The sequence below is a fragment of the Medicago truncatula genome, chromosome 7 (assembly GCF_003473485.1).
Source record: "Medicago truncatula cultivar Jemalong A17 chromosome 7, MtrunA17r5.0-ANR, whole genome shotgun sequence".
NCBI classification, from domain to species: Eukaryota; Viridiplantae; Streptophyta; class Magnoliopsida; order Fabales; family Fabaceae; genus Medicago; species Medicago truncatula.
Window position 1 is genome coordinate 38391762 of NC_053048.1, and position 24862 is coordinate 38416623.

At 33.5% G+C, this 24862-nt stretch overlaps 2 protein-coding genes across 3 annotated transcripts; both read right to left on the reverse strand.

The window, feature by feature from the left end:
• Positions 1–537: 537 nt before the first annotated feature.
• Positions 538–24862, reverse strand: LOC11435688 (uncharacterized). The gene is made up of 13 exons (XM_039827989.1): positions 24498–24862; positions 23624–24357; positions 22942–23142; positions 22379–22628; positions 19284–20575; positions 19051–19159; positions 13180–14013; positions 7658–8338; positions 5463–6383; positions 2712–3488; positions 2297–2326; positions 1881–2216; positions 538–1771 (listed from the first exon to the last, which is right to left on the reverse strand). The coding sequence occupies exons 1-13, from the start codon at positions 24583–24585 to the stop codon at positions 840–842; spliced, it is 7185 nt and encodes a 2394-aa protein (XP_039683923.1). The 5' UTR covers positions 24586–24862; the 3' UTR covers positions 538–839.
• Positions 16419–20864, reverse strand: LOC11435689 (pentatricopeptide repeat-containing protein At2g37320-like). Of its 2 annotated transcripts, XM_039828219.1 has the most exons (3): positions 18608–20864; positions 18245–18281; positions 16420–18136 (listed from the first exon to the last, which is right to left on the reverse strand). In XM_039828219.1, the coding sequence occupies exon 1, from the start codon at positions 20736–20738 to the stop codon at positions 19212–19214; it is 1527 nt and encodes a 508-aa protein (XP_039684153.1). In that variant the 5' UTR covers positions 20739–20864; the 3' UTR covers positions 16420–18136; positions 18245–18281; positions 18608–19211. The 2 variants fall into 2 exon arrangements, with proteins under 2 accessions (XP_024627078.2, XP_039684153.1); XM_024771310.2 differs by having other exon boundaries at positions 16419–18281.

The following is a 24862-nucleotide window of genomic DNA, read 5'->3' on the forward strand; positions in this document are numbered from 1 at the left end:
TTCTTATTTTGTTTGGGTTCTATTTATAAAGTGTTGACCTACGATGATTTAAACCAATAAGAGAGTAAGTATTAAAGATAGTGTTCAAAAGCAAGTGTCGTTAGCATTCCTCAAACATGAGCTGAATAATCATATTAACAGCTATTTCAACTAACAGATTTATATAATCATTCTTTCTACTAACAAAATTATATAATCATATTAACAACTATTTCAACTAATTATGATCAGCAAAGAGCCTCTGTGTTGTTTAGTAATAATTAGTACAACTGCTGAATAACATGGCCTAAATATTCACCACTTGATGTATGTGGATATGTATCATTTACAGTATCTTACAAAATTCACCCGCCAAAGTATATCTGAATCCTGAACAACAACTCTGGCCATTCACTTGTGTGGTTAACCTCTTCATCTTAGCATTCCCCTATTCTGAAATAAGATAATGAAAATTCAGCAGCTGTATGTACTCACTCAATTTATTATTTTCCTATAGTCCTTTCATTTAAATCCTAACTTATGTATATGTTATACACATAACAAAAAAGTAACAATTAAATTACTATGTATATATATTTCAAATACATCAAACAAACTAAAATATTGGAATATTTACACTGAAAGTTTATATTATTTCTAACTCTGAGACAGCTACTAATAGTAATACTATTATCATACATGCAAAAAATAATACTGTAAAAACACATAAGCTTTTAGAAGAAAAGATATTTGAAGGCCAAAATGACTTCTGAACTAGCTCATTGAAACCAGTAGAGTAGTTTTACATTTTACCATCTAAAATCTAAGTCCTCGCCAAAAGAAAAATGAAATCTTAGAACCTATGAAGAAGTAGATGTAGAAGAGCCGCTAACCCATTTTTCAGCAACAGAATCTGGTGAAGTTGGGTAAGGACCCTTCTTCAGAAGTACAAGCTCATCTGTTCTGACAACAACATCCAATACTTTTGATTCCTGTGTTTCAGGTTCATCACTCTTGATTGCTCGCAATACCTCCACAATCTCATCCATTGAAGGTCGCAGGTCTCTTTGTTGCTGCAAACACCTAAATGCCAATTCAGCCACTGCTGTTGTCATCCTCTTCACAGAATTGTCCTTTTCATATCCAAGATTAGGATCAACCAAATCATACAATTCTTGGCTCTGAATTTTATTGACGGCCATGTTAGCTAAGTTCACATCGTTGCGATGCCTGGTAATATCCACGGCTTGTAATGATGATATAAGCTCGACCAAGACTACGCCGAAGCTATAAACATCACTTTTGTCTGTGAGTTGGTAACACTGATAGTACTCAGGATCAACATAACCAGGTGTTCCTTGTGGAGCTGTTGATACATGTGTGACATCGTTCGGAAACAACCTTGAAAGACCGAAATCAGCAACCTTAACATGGAATTTTTCGTCTAGGAGAATGTTATTCGATTTAACATCACGGTGCATGACATCCGATGCATGGAGATAGGCTAGTGCCTCAGCTGTTTCTAATGCAATGTCCAATCTTACAGACCAAGGAAGCAAACAGGAGCTTGATCGGTCCCCATGAAGATGATCAGCTACTGTTCCATTTGATATGTATTCATAAACAAGGAGAAGCTCTCTGCTATGTTTGGAGGTGCATCCATAGAGTGTCACCAGGTTCTTATGCCTTAAGCGTGCTAGAATCTCAACTTCATTCATGAATTGCGCCACACGTTTAAAATTGCTTTCGTAATGGCGTTTAACTGCAACCACGCGTCCATCTTTGAGATCACCTGATCAACAATCAGAGGATATATAGTTTATAAGAAAACTAGAAAACTAAGGGAAATCAATTCTGTGAGAAAATGTATATTGGAAAGTGGAAATTATATTGTTAATTACCTTTGTAAACAGTGCCGAAACCTCCCTCTCCAAGTTCTTTAGAAGTGTGGAAATTGTTAGTAGCTTCTTCTAGTTCTTCATAGGTAAATACCTGGACACCAAAGTAGAAACTCTTTGGCATTGTGCTGGTTTTGGAAGAGGGGTAAGAAGGAATACTCTGAGACGAATTAGTGGTGGAGGTTAGAGTGCCGGTGTTTGTGCCTGAGGTAGTGCTTGAAGGAGGCATGTACAGGTCATTGCTTATTGGTTTCTTGGCATTTTTCCTCCTTCGCCGCACCACAAAGCATGCAACAAAGCCAAGAAGGCAAAGAGCTGCAACTCCTCCAACTACGCCACCTGAAGATAATGCTAGACATTAGTAAAATTTTACTTCTAAGATCTAAATTCAACCCATCTATTAGCAAAATGGAAATTACCTATTAGACCGCCATTGGTAGAGCTATTACCTGCAACATAAAAAAATGATGTCAGAACAAAGAATATGACATGGATAGAAAAGGGATGGAAAAAAATTAGCGGGCAAGTCTCATGTTCTGTTGTTCCAATAACAATAAAACATCTTAAGTTTTTGTTATTCCAATTAATCATCGTTAATATTCTGGTTTTAAATTGCAGTATACTACAAGATAAAGATTTTAGAGGTCTCAGCACCGACACCATGAGTGGTTGCTTAAGGTATATTTATCTGCAATTTTTGCCATATAAAAATCGCAATGCAATCACAGCTACAACCACAATTTAAATCATGCTTAAAGTCATTAGTTCTACATGAAATAAGAATCATCAACAAACACCAAACACAATAGTTAACCAAAAGAAAAGCTAAAATACCTGAAGGACACAACCCATTACCACAAATACAAATATGTTCGTTTTCATCAGAATCAAACCCACATTGTTGGCCACCAGAACTAATACACTCAAGACAATCATTCTCAAAAGGGTTGTTATAATTCACATTAAACCCTTCCATCAAAACCTCCCTAAGCAAAGAACGATTACCAGCAAACCTATTAGCTTGCTCTTCAAGAATTGGCACCCCAACACCATAATCACATTGAACAAACTTAAGAACTGGGTCTAAAGGAAATGGACCAATCAAAGTATATGAATTGTTCTTATATCCATTACTATCACAGTAAAACAAATTATGTGGCTTTTCGGTGAATAATGAAGTGGGTTGGCACCCATAAAACAAAGTAATTTTACTGTTTCCCAAACCGTTGCTAAAGCTAGTTCCACCAAAAGTTGAGTTAACATAATGATGGGTGCATGTTTCATTCCAAAGGTCTAATCTTGCTAAGGTGAGAGAATGAGTTACCGAGTTGACTTGAAGAACTCGGTAACTAACTGAGGAAATGTTCAACTCTGGAACATTGTTTTTGCAGTTCAGGTGAAACTGTGGTGGCCCACAGTAGGAAGGACGGTCGCCACCGGTGAAAGGGTAGGAAAGTTTGGTTATGTGGCCACAGTTGAAGGTGGTGTTGTTGCAGCTAGAGAGTGATGCATGAGAGGGTAAAGATGTCGTATGACGGAGATAGAAGATGAAGAAGATGATGAAGGTGATGATGGGAGAAGAGAGGGACAAGGACAACATAATTTTGTTTCCTTAATTTGGTTTTGTTGAAATTTGCAAGCATAGAAGAGTTGTTTTGTTACTTGTTGGGTTAGTATTATAATGAGATAATAATTATCTAATAGTTTGGACTGAAGAAAAAAAATAAAGAACAGAAAACATGAAGATGAGTTTTGTTGACTTGGACTTTGATGTCATGTGAACAATATATAATCTATAAACTGAGATTTTTTAAGCATTATTTAGCAGCCAAGTGAGCCTTTTTCTATTCATTTTTTGTCCTGTTTGTATTATTTTAAAACAATTGGCTGGTGGTATAGTAATATAGTATGTGGAATTGAAAGGTATAGTATTTTATGGTCAAGCAACAGTTTCTTATTTGGTTGAATGGAGGCTGTTCAAAATCTAGAACTATATGGTTGAAAGGTATTGGTCAATATAGAACACATGGTTTGGAAGTTTTTGCAGGTTCAGATGGTGGAAGTGTCTGCTTGATTTTTTATTTGTATTTTTCTGGAGAGAAAGGGAAGAGGGGTTAGTTGGACTTGGTTATATTAGTTAAATTGAACAGATACATGTAGTGACATCATTTGACAGGAATAGTGGAACATGTTCAATGACAGTGGCAATTGAGTTTAGTTTTAGAGATTGAATATTTGGAGAATTAATATATATGTCATCAATTCTAAAGTTTCATTTTCAGAAAGAAAAAAAATAAATAGAGTAGCAGAAATGGAAAAAAAATCCAGTATGGTTGTATCTTCCAATTTATTCATCTGTCAAAATTTTCATCCAATTCAAATTGTCTCTTACATTTGCTAAAAAGATAATGAACTTTCATGCCTAGTAATGTTTATGCAAGAATTTTTATACCTTGAGACTCTACCCTTTCTTTGCAGGAGGACTTTGTTGAGAGCATAAGAAATGGTTTGTGTTTATAAATGAGAGTCATCTCTCAACTTAAAAGTTAGTTTTGTAGGGTTAAATTAGTTCTAAAGCAAATTTTAAGATGGTATCAAAGTCTATCCAAGATCTATTTTCCCATCCACTATCAAGCTACGCAAGTCACGCTACAAATATCCAGTCTTAGGTGTGTGAGATGAAATACGGCCTAATGATATGTTTATGAGTGGAAGATCTCTCACCTCACAAACTAGTTTTGTAAAGTTGAGTTAAATCCAACCCAAATTCTAAGAGTGTGTTTGGATGGGGGAATGTTTTGAGGGAATGTAATGTTATGAGGGAATTCAAATACTTTGAGGTGAATTCCATTGTTTGAATGGGGAATGTAATGTAATGTTGAGGAAATGTAATGTTATGAGGGAATTCAAATACTTTGAGGTAAATTGTCTAGAATTTTAAATTCTTAAATTTTCAAATTACCTTATCCAAACACACTCCAAGAGTTTTGATGATAAACTTGATTTCCTTACTGCCCTAGTTTGTGTGGGTTTTCTTATAAAATACATAACTATATACTAAACTAATTGAAGTGGCCAAATATCCACCTTTGGAAAAATAGGTTCAAGATGGACAAATCAACATAATTAGTTTACTCTATAAAAATCATTTTAATTTTCACCAAACGAATAAAGCTACAAAGGCAAAAAGAAACCCAATGCTATCAAAATATCTTGTGATAAAAAAGAGGTTATTAAGAGTTAAGACCAACAACTTAATCAAGGTGTCAAAGACTATCAAAATCGTAGAGACACCTACAAGACCAAAAATAGAATTCCTTTCAGAAGTCTTTAACAAGATCATCAAGAGACTCACATCTACTAATGCAATAAATTCTGCATTTTGAAGGGGACATGCAAATCCAAAGTCAGAAAGGAGGAATTATTTGCAGATATTTGATGAAAAAACGAAAAGAATCTAAATGAAAACAAGTCCTTATTAGGATTATAATTAGAAAATCTAAGAGCTTGACGAGCTTCCAAGATGAAAAGACATTATTGAATGCAAAAACATGACACAACAGTGGAACCTACAATGGTGTTCACCTGAGCTACATGAATGTGGAAAGGATCCATCCTTGCAAAAGCAAGTGAATTCCCTTGAACTTGACTCATAACCACAGTGTCCACCAGAACTTTGACACTCATGGCACAAACTATTATTTGCATTCCACTCCACCCCAAAACCATTATCAATAACATCCTTCAAATTTTCCACACTTGAATTTGTTGCGACCCTTTCAGCCTCTGACTCCAAAAATGGAACAACCACTCTAGATTTGCATGTTCTCAGTGTCTCACTAAACGAATCCAAACTCTCGGCATTATCAGCAACGCTCTCCAACATAAAATAATTAACCATTTGAGTTCCATTTATACTACAGTTAAACTGCGGGGAAAAGCTATCTGGCATAAGAAATGGGGTGTGAGGACAATCATAGTAGAGTGTCAAATTATGAGAATCCGAACCATAATCGAAGAAAGTGCAATCTAATGTTGTGTTTTTAAGGCTGGTGGGACAAACATTGTTCCAATAATCAGTTCTAACAACTTTGAGTCTATGATCTGAATCACTGACTTCAAGAATTTTATAATTTTGTGACATAATGGTAATGCTTGCTAATTCATCTTTGCATTGTAGCTCAAAAGAAGGGTGGCCACAATATTGTGGTCTACTTGATCCCCAGAAAGGATACCTCAAGTTTTTTAGGTTTGCACAGTCAAATAAAGAACTGCATTTATTGTACTGCTGCAAATTATCAGCACAAGATGATGTTGGGATTTTGATTAGGATTATGGTTGTGATCAAGAATGAGAAGATGCTTGGATGAAGAAGTTGCATCTTTAGTAAAAATGGATTTGTGGAGAAACAAAGGATTTGGACACTGAAATAGGATTTTGCCAAGTTGATGTGAGTTTGATGAGTTTTAAAGTATACTAGTAGTATTGAATTGATGCAAATGAAAATTTAGGTCACCTATAGTACTAATAATATTTGTATTTTCTGTTGGAAATTAGTATTACTTTACCTAACACTAGTAGAAATGAGAGAAACTGTAAGAATTGATGCTTGGAGTCAAACAATAAATCAGTTTTCAAATTACTATGTCTAACTACTCTAAACTACTCAAGCCTACCAAATACTTATGTGATTCATGAATTAATCAAAAGTCAAAAGTGGTGGGACAGTGACACGTTTCAACTTTTAACCAATAATAAAAAAATAAAAGTAAAAAGTAATCCCTATAAAAAAATGTAATAAGTATCAAAACATTGATAAAAGTCCCAAGTTTAATAAGATATGGCATGAAAATGTGTTTATAAGTGAGGACAATCTTCATTAAGATTGAGTTAAACTCAACCCAAAGTTCTAAAATGGTATCACAAATCTATCTAAAATCGTATGATATCTTGTCAGCACTATCGAATCATTCAGATCACGATTGATACGTCCAATTATGACTGTGTGGAGGTTGCCAACGATTTTAATTCAGCAAAGGAGACTCTTTGACACGGTCATATCATATGGATGGTGCCAAAATTAGGCCACATAATAATCCAAATTAAAGAATATTGCTAGAGTTGGACCAATTAAAACTCTAGGATTTTCAAAGATGTGACAACGTAATAGTTTGGTGAAAATCATGTAGGAAATGGTCAAGAGGAGAAATTGTACGTAACCGAAAAAGTCAAGCAACTTAGTTCTGAAGGTAACAAGCAATCTCCGACACATTCTTCTTCAGGGGCCATGGTGAAGAATCAGTAAGATGAAAATTACCATACTTAGAGTCTTTTAATCTAATTTTTTTAATTATATTATAAATTATAAGAATTATCTATATTTTAAGCCTATGAAAAGTTGTTTTTTGACAGCAAAAGTTAATATTTTTTAGTGATTGTACCAAAAGTTAATTTTAGTAGTAATTGTTATCTATTGATAGTAAAGAATGAACCTTCATTCAATTTTTTTGTCACTTTACTCCTTAACCCCCCAAACCAATATAACATTCCCTTGATTTTATAGTATTTGTTTTCATCATAATTTTATAGAATAGATATCTTAAGAAACATCTACTGATAAAATTTTCCTCAGAAGAAAAAAATCTACCTGGTAAAATCTGATTGTAAAAAAGTTGAAACACTTATTGGATCAGGATGATCTCTAAATTACTCTATTATTACTATAACTAGTTGTAGAAACTAACTTAGGAGTTAATTGTATAAGAAAGTGAACTACATACTTGAGGTTGGGGCCTTCCGTGAACCACATATATCTGTATAAGCTCCATCATTGCAGAAACATCTGAATTCAGTTCCATTGTTGCCACACGCACCACCAGAATCAACACACCTCTGGCAATCTGCATAATTTCCCATCCACCTCAAATCAAAACCGCCTTGTAATGCTTCGTTTATATCATCAAGATTTGTAATTCTTGTTACCGAAATTGGAATCGCAATAATAACACTCAGATTGCATGTGAGTGAGAGCGAACGAGGATCCGAAAGGGTGTACACAACTTCAATATTACCTCCGCAGTTGGCACTATAAACCACATTCAATACAGTTGTATCACAATTGTATAACAGATTTAGTTGAGAAGAAACACTACCATAAGGTTGAAACTGGTCAGCGCTCTCAAATGTGCTGTTATTAGGCTTGTCACTCACACTCACACTCACAGTACAAATACCACCCCAGTAATCGTCTCTAGCGACTGTGAGTTTCTGTGTTGTATTGTCCCATTCAAGAATACGGTATTTGACGTCATTGATGGTTATCTTTGGAACACTTTCTTCGCATGTAAGCTCCATATTAGGATCAGAAACACTACCACAACGCTCTTCTCTGTTATTTCCCCAGAATGGATACTTGAGGTTTGTGATGCTGCTACTTCCGCATTCAAAAGCTTCGTTGCAGTCTGTGTAATCATTGCACATACACGTTGGAATATTGATGATGAAGATCATCAAAAGCATCACGGAGAAAAAGAGAAAAGAAGATGGATGAAGAAGAGGTTTCATTCTTGCAGCCGAAGAAAGAAAGTTAGAATAGGTTTAGTTGGAAAGAGGAATAGCACTAAAAGGGATATAAATCAATGTCTGAAATAAACAAAACTACGCGTAGTTGATTATATTCAATAATAACTTAGTCGTGTTTCACTTTCAATGGGTGGAAATTTTAAATTTCTATGAGATTTTTTTGTTTATTTGTTGATGTTTCTAGGAAGCTTGAGGGTAACGGCAAATGCAGAATTAATTACCTCAGCTAACCGTAGTCGTATAATGTAATGTTGTATACGCACCACTAGACCACTATTATATATATTTCAAAGTTCCATGCTTCCAGAAAGGAAGTAGTAGTCATTTGTTGACCACCTTTATATTAGTCTCTTCATAAATAAATTGATTAAGGGCATGGAATACGTGTTTACTTGCTCTATTATCTTATCAAGTCTTTATATATATATATAACATAATCAGGATTAAACTAAATATAGTTGTACTTGGGTGGATTTATTTTATTTGAGTGCTTCATATTTTATGTAATAACATATAGTTTTGTTAGATTCCTACTTATCAAATCAAATACAAGACAAAAAGAAAAATCAAATACAGACAATTGTTAAAAAAAGACAAGTGTGAAAAGGTGCGCAGACAAATGTAATTCCGAAACTTCACATGATTTTTGGGAAAAAAATATCTCTCTATTGTATATTTTCATTTCATAAAATAAACGTGTACAATGGAAATAAAATAACAATAAATGTAGGAACTGAAGTGCAAGGATAACATTGGAAAATAAGTCGGTGAGGGAGGATGCCGACTCTCAACCATGAAACATTCTTAAGAGTTTCACCTTAGAAACCTCCCATAAAAAAGCAAACTTATAAATCAATGGGTTCTCTCATTTTATAAAATAGAATTGATTGTACATTTAATCGCCCTATTTTATGACGTTCACGAAAAAATACCCCTTTTATAATTGAACTTTTCCTTGAGTATCACATTTGTTCCAATTTTGGTTCAACTTAGATTTTTTGCCCCAAAAGCAATGATGTGGCCAATTACACAAAGGTAAAAGTTATGAATCCTAATTGCCAAATCTCTTGAGTCTGAAAACTATTCAAAACAAAACGAAGAAAAAAGAAAGTAAAAAAAAAAAAGAAAAAAACAGAGCTGATAGAGTTGATACTTGATGGAGAAGTCTTATTATATGTTTGAAATAGCTTTTGTTTTCAGTTTTTAAAATATATATATATATAAGTTATTTTCTCATAATAGTTATCCTTTTATATGTTTTAGTTTTAGTCTTTAAAATTAAAAAATTTAAAACAGTTTCCAAAACTGTAATTTTAAAAAATAGTTTAGCAAAAAAGTTTTTAATTTTCAAGTTTTTAAAAAGTAAAAAAGAGTTTTTGGGAAGAAAAAAAAAACTTAGTTGATAAATATAAGTTTAATTACCTTTTTAGTCCTCTAACTATTTAATTGGTATCAGATTGGTCCTCTAACTAAAAATTGATTTATTTCGAACCACTAAGTTTCTCACCGTTACTACATTTAGTCATTTCTGTTAGTTTTATTCATATAAACGTTAGGGTTTGTGTTACGTGGATACCTGACCTCCTATTTCACACATACATATGAACCATAACAGTTACCAATAATATCAGTCACTATTTAATCATAATACCTTAACAAGGCATATGACCAAAATGATACTAATAAATAAAGTTAGAGGATCCACATGACACAAACCATAACGTTTATTTGAATAAAACTAATAGAAAGGACTAAATGTAGTAACGATGAGAAATTTAAAGGACCGAAATAAATCAATTTTTAGTTAGAGGACCAATCCGATACCAATTAAATAGTTAGAGAACCAAAAAGGTAATTTAGCCATAAATATAATAAAGCGTTGCAACTCATTAATCATACATTCAACATAATTAACCACAATTTTAAACGTCATTAACAATTATTTTCTTGTGTTGCACGCACACATATACTAATCATTCAAATTATGTTCAAATATGCATGATATTTTTCTTTTAAATATATATACATGATATTTTTTTAAATATACATAAAATTTATGATTAATGAGTTCAAAATTATGGCTAATTGTATTGAGTTGATAGTTAATAAATTGTAACACCTTATTATATTCATTAATCATCTACTGAATTGTGTTAATTACATATTTGAACTGGATTATCCGTCTAATTTATTTATGTCAATTTTGTGACAAAATATCACTTCTCATTTTAGGAGGGTGTATTGAATCATGATTCTAAGAGATTTTAAAAGACTTTTTTATCATGAAAAAGTCATGTGGTATTCAATCAAGACTCTTTTCAATTTAAAAAAAGTCTTGTGTTATTCAATCAAAATTCTTTGTCATTTAAAAAAACTTGTGTGGTATTCTATCAAGACTCTTAATCACTTAAAAAAAGTCTAGTGGTATTCAAAATCATTCAAATTTCGAAGGATTGTTTAATAAATCAGATTTTGATGGATTTTCTAGTTAAATTTTGGCATGAAAACATGATATTTCTTAGGATTGTTTTTTTCTTTTAAGATTTTACTATCTCTTCTTCTCTCTCCTCCCTTCTCTCTTACTCTCTCTTCCCCCATAAAATCATTTCAAATCCTTTAAAATCTTATGAATTAAATTCATTGAAATCCTTAATAGTCTTTTAAAATCATTAAAGTCATCTGCAAAGTCTTTTTTAAACAAAAATTGTCCTTTAAAATTATAATCCAATACACCCTCCTTAAAATCTAGTCCATGTAGGTGGTCTACCCTAAAACTCCATATAAACACAAAATGTGATTAATTCCTAAATTTCAATCTGAAACAAAAAAACAATAAATCATCACTTATTTATTTTTCATTCACTAAATGTGGAGAAAAAAAAGTTAAAGGACAACACCAACTATTTTCTAGTATTTTTCAATTGACAGGAAGAGCTAATTTTCAACAAAATGTAAATTGCGAGGATGGCCACTAAGACAATACAGCAAGAGCTAGGACTACTTCAAGCAAAATAGCAGTATGAGACGAATTCAAATTTGATGAGATCATAATATGGAACCCCATTTGATAGTTAAATAAAAGAAGGAAAAGCACACAAATATATTTAATCCAAAATAGATATGCAAGCAAACTAATCTTATTGACTACATACTTTCTTTAACCATGAAAAGGAAATATATTTTCAGGAAAAACAACAAAACACAAATTTTCAATTTTATTGACTGCAACTAAAAATCTAGCAGTAATTAATGAAACATGTATTCAAAGTAATACTTTGGATTCATGCCGTGAAAGGAGGGCAGAGTAAATTCAAGTCTAGCATCTAGAGAATGAGATCTTTTATATAGAGTGTGACCATGTATGCATTTGACCAGAAAAATTATTCAATATATAAAAGTTCTATTCTATGGACCACCTTGAAAAATTGTTCAAAACATCAATATAGATGGATGACACCGCAGTAGAAACTCATAACCCTTTCCATTCTCACACCTTCTCACGACTGAGACAGTGACTTGATTGATGTTGGTTTGACAAAAACAAGAGAAAAAAGTACGAAGTATGATTTGAGTTGTGAAACACCTATATTTATTTTCTCTTATTTTTATCAGATTGACACGATCATGTCATTGTCTCGTACGTTACAACAAAAAAGGACTGTGAATTTCTACTTCTAATATCCAACTTAAATTGATGCACAATCACTCACACATCCATAAATTAAAAATGAATAATATCCAGAAAGGACCAAAAATCATATAGTAATACATAGAGTATGGGATCATTAGAAATGGATGAAAATTGAATATGTTATTAAAAAAAGAAGACTAAGAAGCTAACTAATTAGGTTTCTTTCATACAATTTAAGACTTCGCAAGCATTATAATTAGTCAAGATGACTTTTTTCATAAATGATGTACGCATTTTATCACTTTAACATCAATGACACTTTCAAAATTTTGAGGAAATAGGTTACCCCATAAGAAATAGAATTTTCAACCACGTAATTAACGGGCACATATACCATTCATTTCTCATGTTTGATAGAAAAATGAGGTTCTACAAGACAATTGTGGAATGCCTTCATTTCTCATCTCATGCTTGGGAGGGCAAGTGTGAAAAAACAAATATTTTCTATTCCATCTATTTCCTCGCAATTATATCTCAGCATAATTTCATTTTCTCTAAAAATTTCTAAACATATACAGCCTAACTGTGTTCAGATCTTTTGACTAACTCAACTACTAAACTCCTCCTGATGTCATTGAAACAAAAGGAGAATGCCTATAGTTTCAAAGCTACACAAAAGCCAAAATCTAAAGGGATAACATTAAGTTGTACTTTGAATTACCCAACTGATAAACAACTTTAGGTTGGCATTAAGTCAATCTCAATAAACAAAACAAGTGGATTTGTCACTAAATAATAATAGTTACTGTTTACGAATAAGGACTAAATAAAAGGATCAGGATTTCCATCAGTTGGGAAGTCCGGCATACTGTCGCACATTGCAGAGCATCCGATCAAGATCAAATGGCACAAATTTCAATCATCTTTTCTTACTCTAATTATGCAGTTGAAATATGAGCCATTCGATCTTTAATCAGACACTTTTCTTACTCTATAATGTAATGCAAGTTAATTAATTGTTCATGTAGATAATCATTTTATAGAGAACAGAAAATGCAAATAGCATTTAGCAAAAATCTTTAGACATACCTGAAGATGGAGATTCTTGAGATTGTGGAGGTTCATTAGAACAAGGTTGGTCTCCACAGTAACAGGTTGTTTGCCTTGAAGTCCAGTTATAACCACAAAATCCACCTGATTTTTGACACTTCTCACAATCTTGAATACCAGCTATCCATCTCACCACAAATTCACCTCCGATTGCACTTCGTATTCTAGTCAAATCACCAACAGCAATCAACGAATTCAAGACTGGAACAACCATACTTTCTCGGCATGAAAAAGCTTGAGGATCAAGATTATACCCAAACCAAGTATAAACAAATTCATCAGAATATCCATTTGAAGGACATAGAAAGCGCCCGTTCAAAGGGAAAGTAATTGAAGGTGGACAACCATAGAAGAGTGTAAGATTATTGTAGTCAGGACCATAAACAAAGAGGTCGGGGTCTAATGTTGTGTTGACAAGTTTTGTTGGACATAGTCCTTGCAAATAGTCCTCTTTGGTGATTCTCAAAGTATGTTCATCAGGTTTGGCTTCTAAAACATTATACTTGACTTCATTGATTGTTATGTAGCTGGTATTGTTTGTGCAATTGAGATTCAACAAAGGGTGGCCACACTCTTTTGGTCGATCCTCTCCCCAGAAAGGAAAACCAATTTGTTTTATATTTCCACAATTAAACAGATTCTCACAACCTTCATTTGTGCTCAAACATAAAGGTATCTGAATCAGTTTCAAAAGGATTATGAACTGAAGAAAATGGAGGATAATAAACAAGGAAGGCATTCTGAGAGAGCATAGAACTAAAATTCCTGCAACAACAACGTTGTATATGCAAGTATAAGACTCAAATGAAGGATCTAATACAAAATGTAAACAACATGCATTTAAGAAAATTCACGGTGATTGTGACCTGTAGAAAATATTCGGTGATGTGGTTGACTTATGCAGAGTATTTAATTAATTAGAATAACATCAGCTAGTTTCCATAGATAATTAATTTTTTTAGTGTGGGAGTTGCCCCCTTTATATGTGGAAAGCAACCCTTTCTTTCCAAGCTATTAATGACAACTAATTACCAAAACAAATCTTTAATCTCAAGAGTGTAGAAAGGACAAGGATCAATAGGGAGAAACTTTCTCCACTCTATAAGTATACTTATGAACAAATTATGTTGTCTGAAAGTACACTTTCAGAATCGTGTATTGTTTTACAAAATGTGAGGAGTTTGAATAGTAGCCCTCTGATCAATGTCAATCTCTCCGATGTGTGCAGTTCTTTACATCTGAGGTTGTTTTGTTCCGGACCAACTTATAACTTGTGGGCCTGAAGATCCGTTAGACATCCTATTATCCATTGAGTATTACTTTTCCCATCCTATAGGATTCTCGCGCACCATGTGTTTTTTTTCAAAAATACCCTTAAGTAGGAGCGGATTTATTTGGGGGCAGGAGACATGATTCTACAGTGGAAAGGGTACCATGAATTGCTCTTGGTCACCGGTTCAACACTCTACCATTTGTTTTTTACTTGTTTAATCTTCTATTATTGCATATTGTATTTAAAAAATAAAACATTTCGAGGGGATTCAAACCCACTTCCTTGCTCTTTTAAAACATTTTATACCACTTGGTCAGCTATTAATTATTAATAATACTTGAAACCAGTTAATATATATTCCATAAAAGTTTGGCATCCCCAACAAATTAACTCAAGATCTGCCACTGCCCTTGAGGTTTCCGGATTTCATAATCTGGAATGGTGTTTTCGTTTGTTATAGGGTGAAAAATGGAGTTACGGATTTTTCTGGATCTTGTAATTTGGAAACTTCAAAAAATAGGGTGTGTTACATGATGTTTCCGGATTACATAATCCGGAAACCCCCCAAACACCCTTTTTTAAGGTAAAATAGTTCGGATTATATAATCTGAACTGGATCAGCATAAATCCTAAACATATTTTTAACATGTATAGCTATTTTAGGGACAATATTAATCTTCCTAACTCTTATCCTTTTGTTTTGGGTCATTGTTACATGTTCTTAGTCAAAAATCGGGTTTCGGACTACTTGATCGGATTGCTCTGAAACTTCCGCAAAAAATCAGAAAAAATTCAAGGACCATGACTCCCTTAGAAGGAACTTCTTATGGGACTCCACCCCTCAAAATCCAAAATTCCATTATTTAGACCCATTTTTCATTTTTTTTAATTATTCATATTCTCAGAAAAATCTGAAAAAATTTGCACTAGTTTTATATGATTTTTAGAATGTTTTGGTGGTAATTTTATATATTTATGATTTTATTTGACAGGTTTTTAGCATTTTTTACTTAGTTTTTTTGTTGTTTTTAAAAGCAAAACTCAAAACTGCTGAAATATGAGAGATTCTGATGGTTGATTATACATAAGAATTGTCCGGATTATAAAATCCGAAATAGTAAACATGATTCCGGATTATGAAAGCCGGAAACCTCAAGGGCATTTTTGAAAAAAAATGGAGGGCGCGTGAGAATCCTATAGGATGGAAAAAGTAATACTCTTCTCCTTTTGGGCACACTACAAGTAAGGAAACACCACTCAAACTCAATTGTTACAAGGTTATGCCTTTATAATTGTGAGGGCAGGCTACTGTAAAAATGACTAAAATCTCTCAAAAGCAAATAGGGAAGATGCTAGAGGTCTATTTAGGGGATTTGACATTTTAAATTAGGGTTAATAGTGCTTTTCATCCCTGTAATAGATGTCATTTTTGGTTTTCACCTCTATAAAATTTTCGATTTGATTTGCACCCTCGTAAAAAATTTATTTTCCGAAAAACACCCTTAATAGGTCATTCAAAAACCAAAATTTCTTGAAAAAAAAATATTTGAAAATGGCCTATTAGGGGTGTTTTCTGGAAAAGAAAAAAAAAATTACGAGGGTGCAAATCAAACCGAAAATTTTATAAGAGCGAAAACCAAAAATGACATATATTACAGAGGTGAAAAACACTATTAACCCTTAAAATTATCTCACGAGTCTCAACATGCATGTTGTGGTATCTTGTTGAGGTTTACCGATAATTGAGGAAGTGTCATATGTGTGTGAATCTAAATATATGATGGGACCACAACAAGTGTATCAGATCATAGTAAACAATAAAATGGTAAATACCTAATATAGTTTTCAGTGATCAAGAGTCAAGTACCAATTTACAAAATCAACTAATTAGTGAACTCACAAGTAAAATAAAAATTAAGAACAAAAGGAATACAATGTTCGTTTATATGAAAGAAAAAATGGATTTGGCTCCTCTAAAGTGAGTTTTTAGTAAAGTTAGGAAATCAATGTTTCATATTGTAATCACCAATGATTTGTTATGCATGTGCTCAATGGTTAAGATTACCCACTTTACTCTCTAAAGTAAATTGCTCATTTTAGAGGAGTCTTGTCAAAAGAATATTAAGAACAAAACCAAATCAGGTAATCAATTCAGTTACTGAAAAGTGAAAACACCAGGGCTAAGCTTCTTTTGAATTCATGCACGGTCACTGGTAGTCAAGCATCTGCTAATCCTCTCTATGCCGTTCATCAAGATATTCTGTCAAGATTTTGGAACTGTCTAGAAATATATTTGACTAGCTTTGATAAACGGAATAAAAGCATAACTCATAATATCCCGGATGCTAGACCGCCAACCTATGGACCTCAACATGGCCGTCCAGCGGTGAACCGCCAACCTATGCTAGACTGCTATCCTGTGTGTGTGATACATGTCAGATACTGACATTTGTACGACATGTGTCAAACACCTCAAGTGTCTAAAAACAATTCTTCATCTTAACACACATCTGACACTCATTGAACACAACTATGTACTATTTTAATTAGTGGACAACTGATAAGTTCTCACATGTATGCTCATCTTCCAGCATACACAGATCTTCTTCTTTCTTTCCTGGTTTCCCTTTTCAATCTCCTATTTCATCTATTATGTTCTTTGTCTTCATTAAGTCTTGTTGGTCATCTTGATTCACAATTTAGATATTTATCCACGATTCTCATATTTAATCTTCTTAATTAATATATTTGGACATCAACATTGTCCAATTGTTGGTGTTCGTGTTGTATTTGGTGTCCCTGTCATGTATGTGTAAGTGCTTTCTAAAAAATTAATCATTCAAGCATTCCTAAGGCCTATAACCTTTATCTGTGCAGCCTGAAATTCAAAGAAAACCAAAAGCAAGAATTGTAACAATTATCTACTAATCAACCACAGCACTCAAGAGTTAAAGAATGTGACACATAATGTATAGCAATTGGTATCACCAACTCTTTTTAGAAAAAATTGACACTTCCGCTCTTGAGTTTGTGTTCCGCTCAGTCAACACAATGTGTTTTCCACACTCCAAAACAAAATATGTTGTTTTTTTTATCTCAGTCATTCGTGCACAAAACTTAATCAACAAAAGAATCCAGAGGGTCTAACACAAACTAAAATATGATTGAGGTAGAGGGTATTTAAGAATATAGAGAATTAAGTCCATACTCAAGAATGAATGATCATAAGTATGAAGCAGTTGAAAGTCTCCTGAAAAACTGAAAGTATATTTATGTCCCAACTACCAATTTATAATTAACTAACATACTCCAACAACTTGCTGCACAACTTTAGGCTTGGACCTAGCTAGGACAAGAAAAAGTCAGTAGACAGAAGCTGAGTTTGTTTGCATGGCCAATTAAATAAAACTAAAACTAGACTTTCTATTGCCTGCCACTGATTTAATCTTAAACAAACTAAATCACTACATCCAGATAGCTAATTGGACATTGTTAATTGTGTGCCAGTAATCTAGTCTTCCGTTGTATTTTTAATATCCCATGAGTGCACTTGCTTATTTTATTGCCGCCTTCGTTTTCATGATGGTGCCTGTTAATTACCTTGCCTCTCTATTCTCATGACCACCCCGTTATTTTTTATCATACATTCCCAAAATCTTGCCACTGTGCTCCAAGTCCAACGAATACATCGTTAACACAAGACTAACGTACAATGATCTATAAAGCAAATAAAGTAGCTCCCTACAGTAAAAATTTAGATCGTTTACCTACCTATCTTTTGGGGTAGACTCTCTCCTTGCATGCATACCTGTTTTGTCAATCAGCAAAAACAAATTTCACTTTGTCGAGCAGTTACTGTTATTCAAAAATTAATCACTAATGAAATAAACAAATAAATAAATAGAAGACAAAGCTTTCAGATATTCTAAAAATAGAGCAAACAAAAAATGCTTGAAGGGTAAAGGTAGGTACTGGATAACAACTAGGAACGTAATAACAAAAAAGATTAGAACATGTTCAAATTTAACATGTCAAATCCAGAAATTATTGGGAAATCCATATAAGCAACATAGTTATTATAATCAATTACATCTCATTTCAGTATGATTTAACTGTATAGAACTGCTAACCTACCTATACCCGGTGAAGAAAGGCTTTTGACTTATAGATTAACCAAACCTTGAGTACCATCAGTGATGAAATTGTAAAGCAAACCTCCAGCGATGTTTACTGAGCTGGAATTTTCTTAAACAACGTGAAATTAGTCTACAGGTGGATTATTTCATCCTGTATATGGCATTCAATGTATTCCCATTCATGCCAGCCTCAAGGCGACACTAGTTGATGTCAGTGTGTATCGACGATGTCTTTTCCCTTTTGTTTTTTGGCAACATGATAATTGTCGGTCATTAAGGATGAATGAATAGATAGAAGTCAAATGGGAGAGATTTTACTTAGTTAATGGAACAGAATCCATATCATGTTTTTTTAAGTTTCTCTCCCAGTCACTCCACAGAAAGATGTCTATTATTCTGCAGTAATTATGGTCTTAACAAGGACAAGGAGCATTAGCACACTTTCAAGAAATTTTGCAAAGTACATATTGCTTGCATTGCTTCTAGAATTTCCTGTCATCCACGAAAGATGTTTCACTGACCAGAAAGCATTTTTTCTCTGTTTCTGCCCCTGCCAAAAATGTAAGTCAATGCTGAAATGCTGGAAAGCGCTGACATTGAAATCATTGTGAAATCCAAATATTTTCCTCCTCAGAAATCTGAAACTGAAGGCTTAAACCACTCATGTGGTCTACCAGACTATCCATTATCAAAAGAATGCCATTCATTCTGCTGTTTGACTTGTCTTGTGATTCAAATCTATGGACTTTGTTTTTAACTTCAATCCAACTGCAACCAGGATTTGGTTTTAGACCTTTGTCTTTCATCAATTGTCGCACTCTTGCAACTTGATTCCACCAACCAACACTAGCATACAGATTTGCCAGCTGTAGAAGTGTCGATGAGCAACCTGGTTCCAACGATAACCTGCTCTCGGCTGCTCGGATGCCAATCCAAACATTTCCATGAAGTCTAGAGGAAGAAAGTAGGGAACCCCATATCACAGCGTTAGGACAAACAGGCATATTTTGGATGAAATCAAGAGCCTCAAGAAGCAAACCGGCCCGACCAAGAAGATCTACAATACAAGAATAATGATCTAATTCTGGCTGCAAACCATGATCAACCATGGAACTAAAGTAAACTTGACCTTCTTTAACAAGACCTCCATGCCGACACGAGGATAAGATGCCAAGGAAAGTCACAGCATCTGGATTAACACCTTGTTTTATCATCTCATCAAAGAGACTAAATGCCTCTTCTGCAAGCCCATGATGCGCATACCCAACAATCATAGAATTCCACGTCACAACATCCTTACTCACCATGTTTTCAAATATGTACAAAGCATCAACAATTACCCCACATTTGGAATACATAGCAATAAGAGCATTTTCAACATGAAGATAACAATGAAAACCCATTTGAATTATCTGACAATGAACACCTCTCCCATGTCCAAGTGCTCCACTACCCATACAAGCACTAAGCAGACTCGTATAAGTAAAATAATTTGGCTTCAATTCCAAACCCCTCATCCGACGAAAAAGCTCCAAACACATATCAACACGCCATTCCTGCGCAAACCCAGCAATAATCGCAGTCCATGAAACCACATTTCTCACAGACATTTCATCAAACACACGGTAAGCATCACCCAACAAACCACATCTACTATACAAACTTATCAAAGAGCTTCCAACATAAACATTAGCAATAAACCCAATTCTTATTGCCAAACAATGATACTGAATACCGCCATAAAAATCACGCTTCGACCCACATAAACTCAAAGCATGAGACAAAAAACACACATCAATTCCCAATCCTTGTTCCATTTCTAGAACAGAGGATTCAAGAATGGTTTCAGTAACAGTTTTCAAATTGCTACCAAGAGGATTTGTTGTAGTGTTTTCTAGAATGTCTTCAACTAGCCTAAGATGACTTCGACGATTTTCGATATCAGTGACGGTTTTTTTGGGGGAAACTAATTTAAGGATTCTAAGAGCGTTAGTTAAGTCTTTGTTTGTATTTTTGGGTCCTAATCTGTAGAAAGAGAAAGGCCTAAAGATTTGATTTTTGTGATGAAATGTTGGTAACATGTTCCTTGCAAGGAACGAGAGTGTTGTGGACATTTTAAAGGTATCCATACATCATGCATGCGTGAAATGAAATTTGAGACAGACACAAGACTTTAGACTTCAAGTTGCATGGATTACACAAAAAGTTAGAATTGCATGAATTGAGAACATAGAAAATGCATAGTAAAATAATGGGTTTAGTTAATGAATGTACCTAGGATCTTTAAGCATTCTGATTCGAGAAATTATAGATTAAAAAAGTCAATCATTTCAATTTTTAATATATTAAATACTAAAATTTTCGTATAAATTTATTAATTAAAATTCTTAATGAGTGCTCTGGGAGCCTTCGTTAACATTTCTCTTATGTAATTTTATACTAACATACGAATAATTTAATTAATATAATGTGTCAATGTACATTCACTTTATATATAGGCATCTGCAGCAGAGACTCAAATGGGGCTTTTGTGTTAGCTTGGACTGACTGCTTCTCTCCTACTATTGATGTTGACATCGGGGAGGCTCTCGGGCTATTACATATGGAATGAGGGAAGGACCTACATTTGGTGAATATGGATTTCAAGGTGGATTCCTAAACGGTAGCGGATAACATTTACAGGACGCAATCTGGTGTATCGGAATTTAGTGTGTTAATTAGTAAATGTATACACCTTTTAGGCACCGATCCTATGAACTCTTATGTGAAGTTCATTAGGAGACAAGCAAACGGAGTTGCTCATAGCTTATCTAAGGCGGCTTTGTCGGAAGCTAATTTTCGTATTCATTATAACATCTCATCATGTATTGAAACTTGATTATTAATGAAATGCATTAAGTTTGTTTATCTTAAAAAAATAGACAATTAATTATGTACTGACGCATGAATTAATGAATATAAAAAGAGTTTAATTTATATACAACGTTGGTATATACACAAGTTTTCCACGTGTAATCAATAATGTATTGTCACATCATTTAATTAGTTAAAAACATATGACACCATATTATTATATATATGTGTAAAAAAAAATTATATACTGACACTTCGACGGTATGTACAAATTAATCTCCTTCCATAAAAGAATCTATTTGGACCATTCCAAGATAAAATATTTTCAAAGAGTTTCGTTGGTGTAGTATGAAGGCGAAAATAGAGGATCAAATATTTTTTTTGAATAAATCAAATTAATTCACCGAAATTGTTATCGGAGAGATCAAGTTTGAAAAGTTTCAAATATTTTCAAAAATAAAGGATCAAATATTTATCTCATTTAGACTAGTATTATGTACATTGTACAATGATATATTTTTTGTTGCAAGTCACAAGAAAGAGGGCACAATATTAAGTAATCAATTTAAAACATAATGAATTGTGCTATAAGGATCAAGGACTATTACTAGAAGAATATCAAAGTCTCGTTCACACATCACACTCTTTGAGCCATTCATATAATGTAAGTGACAGAACATACATATATACTATGATTTATGAAATGGATCCAGTGGGAGATAAAATAAAAAAAAAGTGTTGCCAAAATGAGCACTCTTACCAAATAAAGAAAGGAATAATACTTGACAAAAAAAAGAGGAATAACACAAAGTATGTGGACGTACTGAATCATGTCCGGCCCATGTGTAGCACATCAAACTTGGTACAAATACTACACATATGGTCAACAAAAGACAAAGAGGTAGGACACAAAATCATAAACTAACGTCATTGACAATGTCATGTATCTTTTTCTCCAAAACTTCAGAACAAATCTGTCCCATAGTGTGATAGAAAGACAAGAGTTCTGATAATTGTTCCATTGACATTTTTCCCATCACGCTTCTTGCCATTTTTTCTCTTTCCTCATTCTGCCTCAGTCTCTCTATGTATGATCCAGCATTCCTAACTGTTGCACCCATTTGCTTTAACCTTTTCTCTTGTTGCACACTCAAGGCTGTATTTGACTGCAAATTCAATACACATAAATATTTCAATACATTAAAGGATTTATGTGAAATATAATCGATGGAGGTACTAAAATCGGTCAGAAAATCTAGAGGGGACAAAATAGCAAAACTCTAACTATAGAGACTAAAAGTGTAATTAAGCAAAAAAAAGACTATCGCATTCATATGATGCAGCACGTCATGAATTAACTTATGAATACAGACACCAGACACTGACTCGACACTGACTCGTTCGGACACTAGACAAATATTCTGTCGGTGCTACATAAAAAGTAACTTGAACAACTGAGATATTGTGATAGTGCATTACCTCTAGAAACTCTGCCCCTTCTTGAAGCTCAGATTCTTTGGTGGAGCTCATACCAAGGCCATGATTGTAGAGGTCTTTTGCAAGTGAGAAACTACGCACTATACTTTTCCTTTTGTTTTCCATTTCCTTATTAAGTTTTAGAGGCTTTTGCACAGAGGTATTCAGCCTCTTCTGATAAGCAACAACTGCCTTTACAAATTCCTGCAGTTTTTCATGAATTTTGAAATGTTAATTTACTTAACTAGTCAATAATAATGTATTGGCATCAAAATATAATTTGAAAGAATAAATCATCAATTTCTTTTCAAAATTTAAACCATTTCTCCTACATTGTCCCTCCTATAAATGAAAATAGTACTATAGTGAAGGAAAAAAAATCAATTAAGGCTATATTAGAATGCTACTAAACTTTGCAGATACGTTTATGTTAGAAGACTCTACCAAAAAAAATCAAATCAAAACACAATCTCTAATACAATACTATTTTTTGCAAATTTCCATGTTTTGGTGAAAACATCAAGCCCGTTCTTTGACTGTGGTTCCAGTAGGACTATAAAGAAACGTGTGACAAAGTGTTAGATACGAGCTACTTGTTATTTTTATTTACTCGCAAGACGAAGTAAAATTAATATAGTGAAAGTTCAGAAACTAAATTGATAGTTTATTTTGAGTTTCGAATTACCTGATAAGCAAAGGGGCATCCCGGATAATCAAATTCATCTGAATCAGCTTTCCTCATCCGCTCGGGATGAAACTGCAATCCCATAATAAACTTACCCTCTTCTGGATTATAAGCATCAGGGTCATAAAACCCTTCAATCAAACCATCAGGAGCAAAAGCCATTGGAACAAAACGCTGTGCAAGTCTCTTAACACCTTGATGATGATAGCTATTAACCAAAATGTCCATTTTATCATCTTCCAAAGAATCCTTAAACCAATGATGCAAAGGTGTATTTTCAACAACTTTTACCTCATGTCTATGACCATCATAATCATCATAGTTAATATGCATCACCATTTCACTCTCTTCTAAACCCTTGTTTGAAAGCTCTTTTCCTATATCTTGATATAAAGTACCTCCACATGCCACATTTAGGAGTTGTGACCCTCTACAAATTCCCAAGTAAGGAATATTTCTTTCAAGACAAAGTTTGGCTAGTGCTAATTCAATTGAATCTTTTTCTTTGTCAATTGATGTGTCACTCACATGTAGTCTTCTTATTTCTTCTAATTCCTCTTGAGAAAGACATGATGTGTCTTCCTCGTACCATGATGGATCAATGTCTTCTCCTTCACATAGAAGCACACCATGGATTGGTTCAAAGCTATCTAACAACATGTGGACCCCGGAAACACGTGGAACTATGACGGGTACCGCGCCATAACCGACTATAAGATCAAGGTGATATTCACCTAAAAACAATAATCATGTAATAGTTAATAACAAGATAAAAAAGAGTTTGAGAGTTTGATATAAAGAAAATTTCCTTATAAAATTCATATTGAATGATTGATAAAAGATGGTAAACAAATACATGAGAAATGAAACTTACCAACAAAATCAACGAACTTGTTCTTGCGAAGGGTTCGTCTAGAAACTATTAGAACACGAGGGAGAATGCCAGATAGGTCAGAAGACATTGTACGTGATTGAATTTGATTATGGAGGAAAACCAAGTTATGAAGAAATGTTCGTATAATAAAAATGTGGAAGAAAATTTGATATTGTATTGTGTATGTTATTCTAATGAAACTATCTTCTCTATGATATTTATAGGATTAAAATTTGGATAAGGATTAGGGATTCGTTAGAGATGAGATCCATTGTTTTGTGAGCTCACATTAATATAGGGAATGGATGTTACTGAAATTACACGTCATTTGAATATTTTTTGCCATCTCTTTGTAGTTGGTTAGT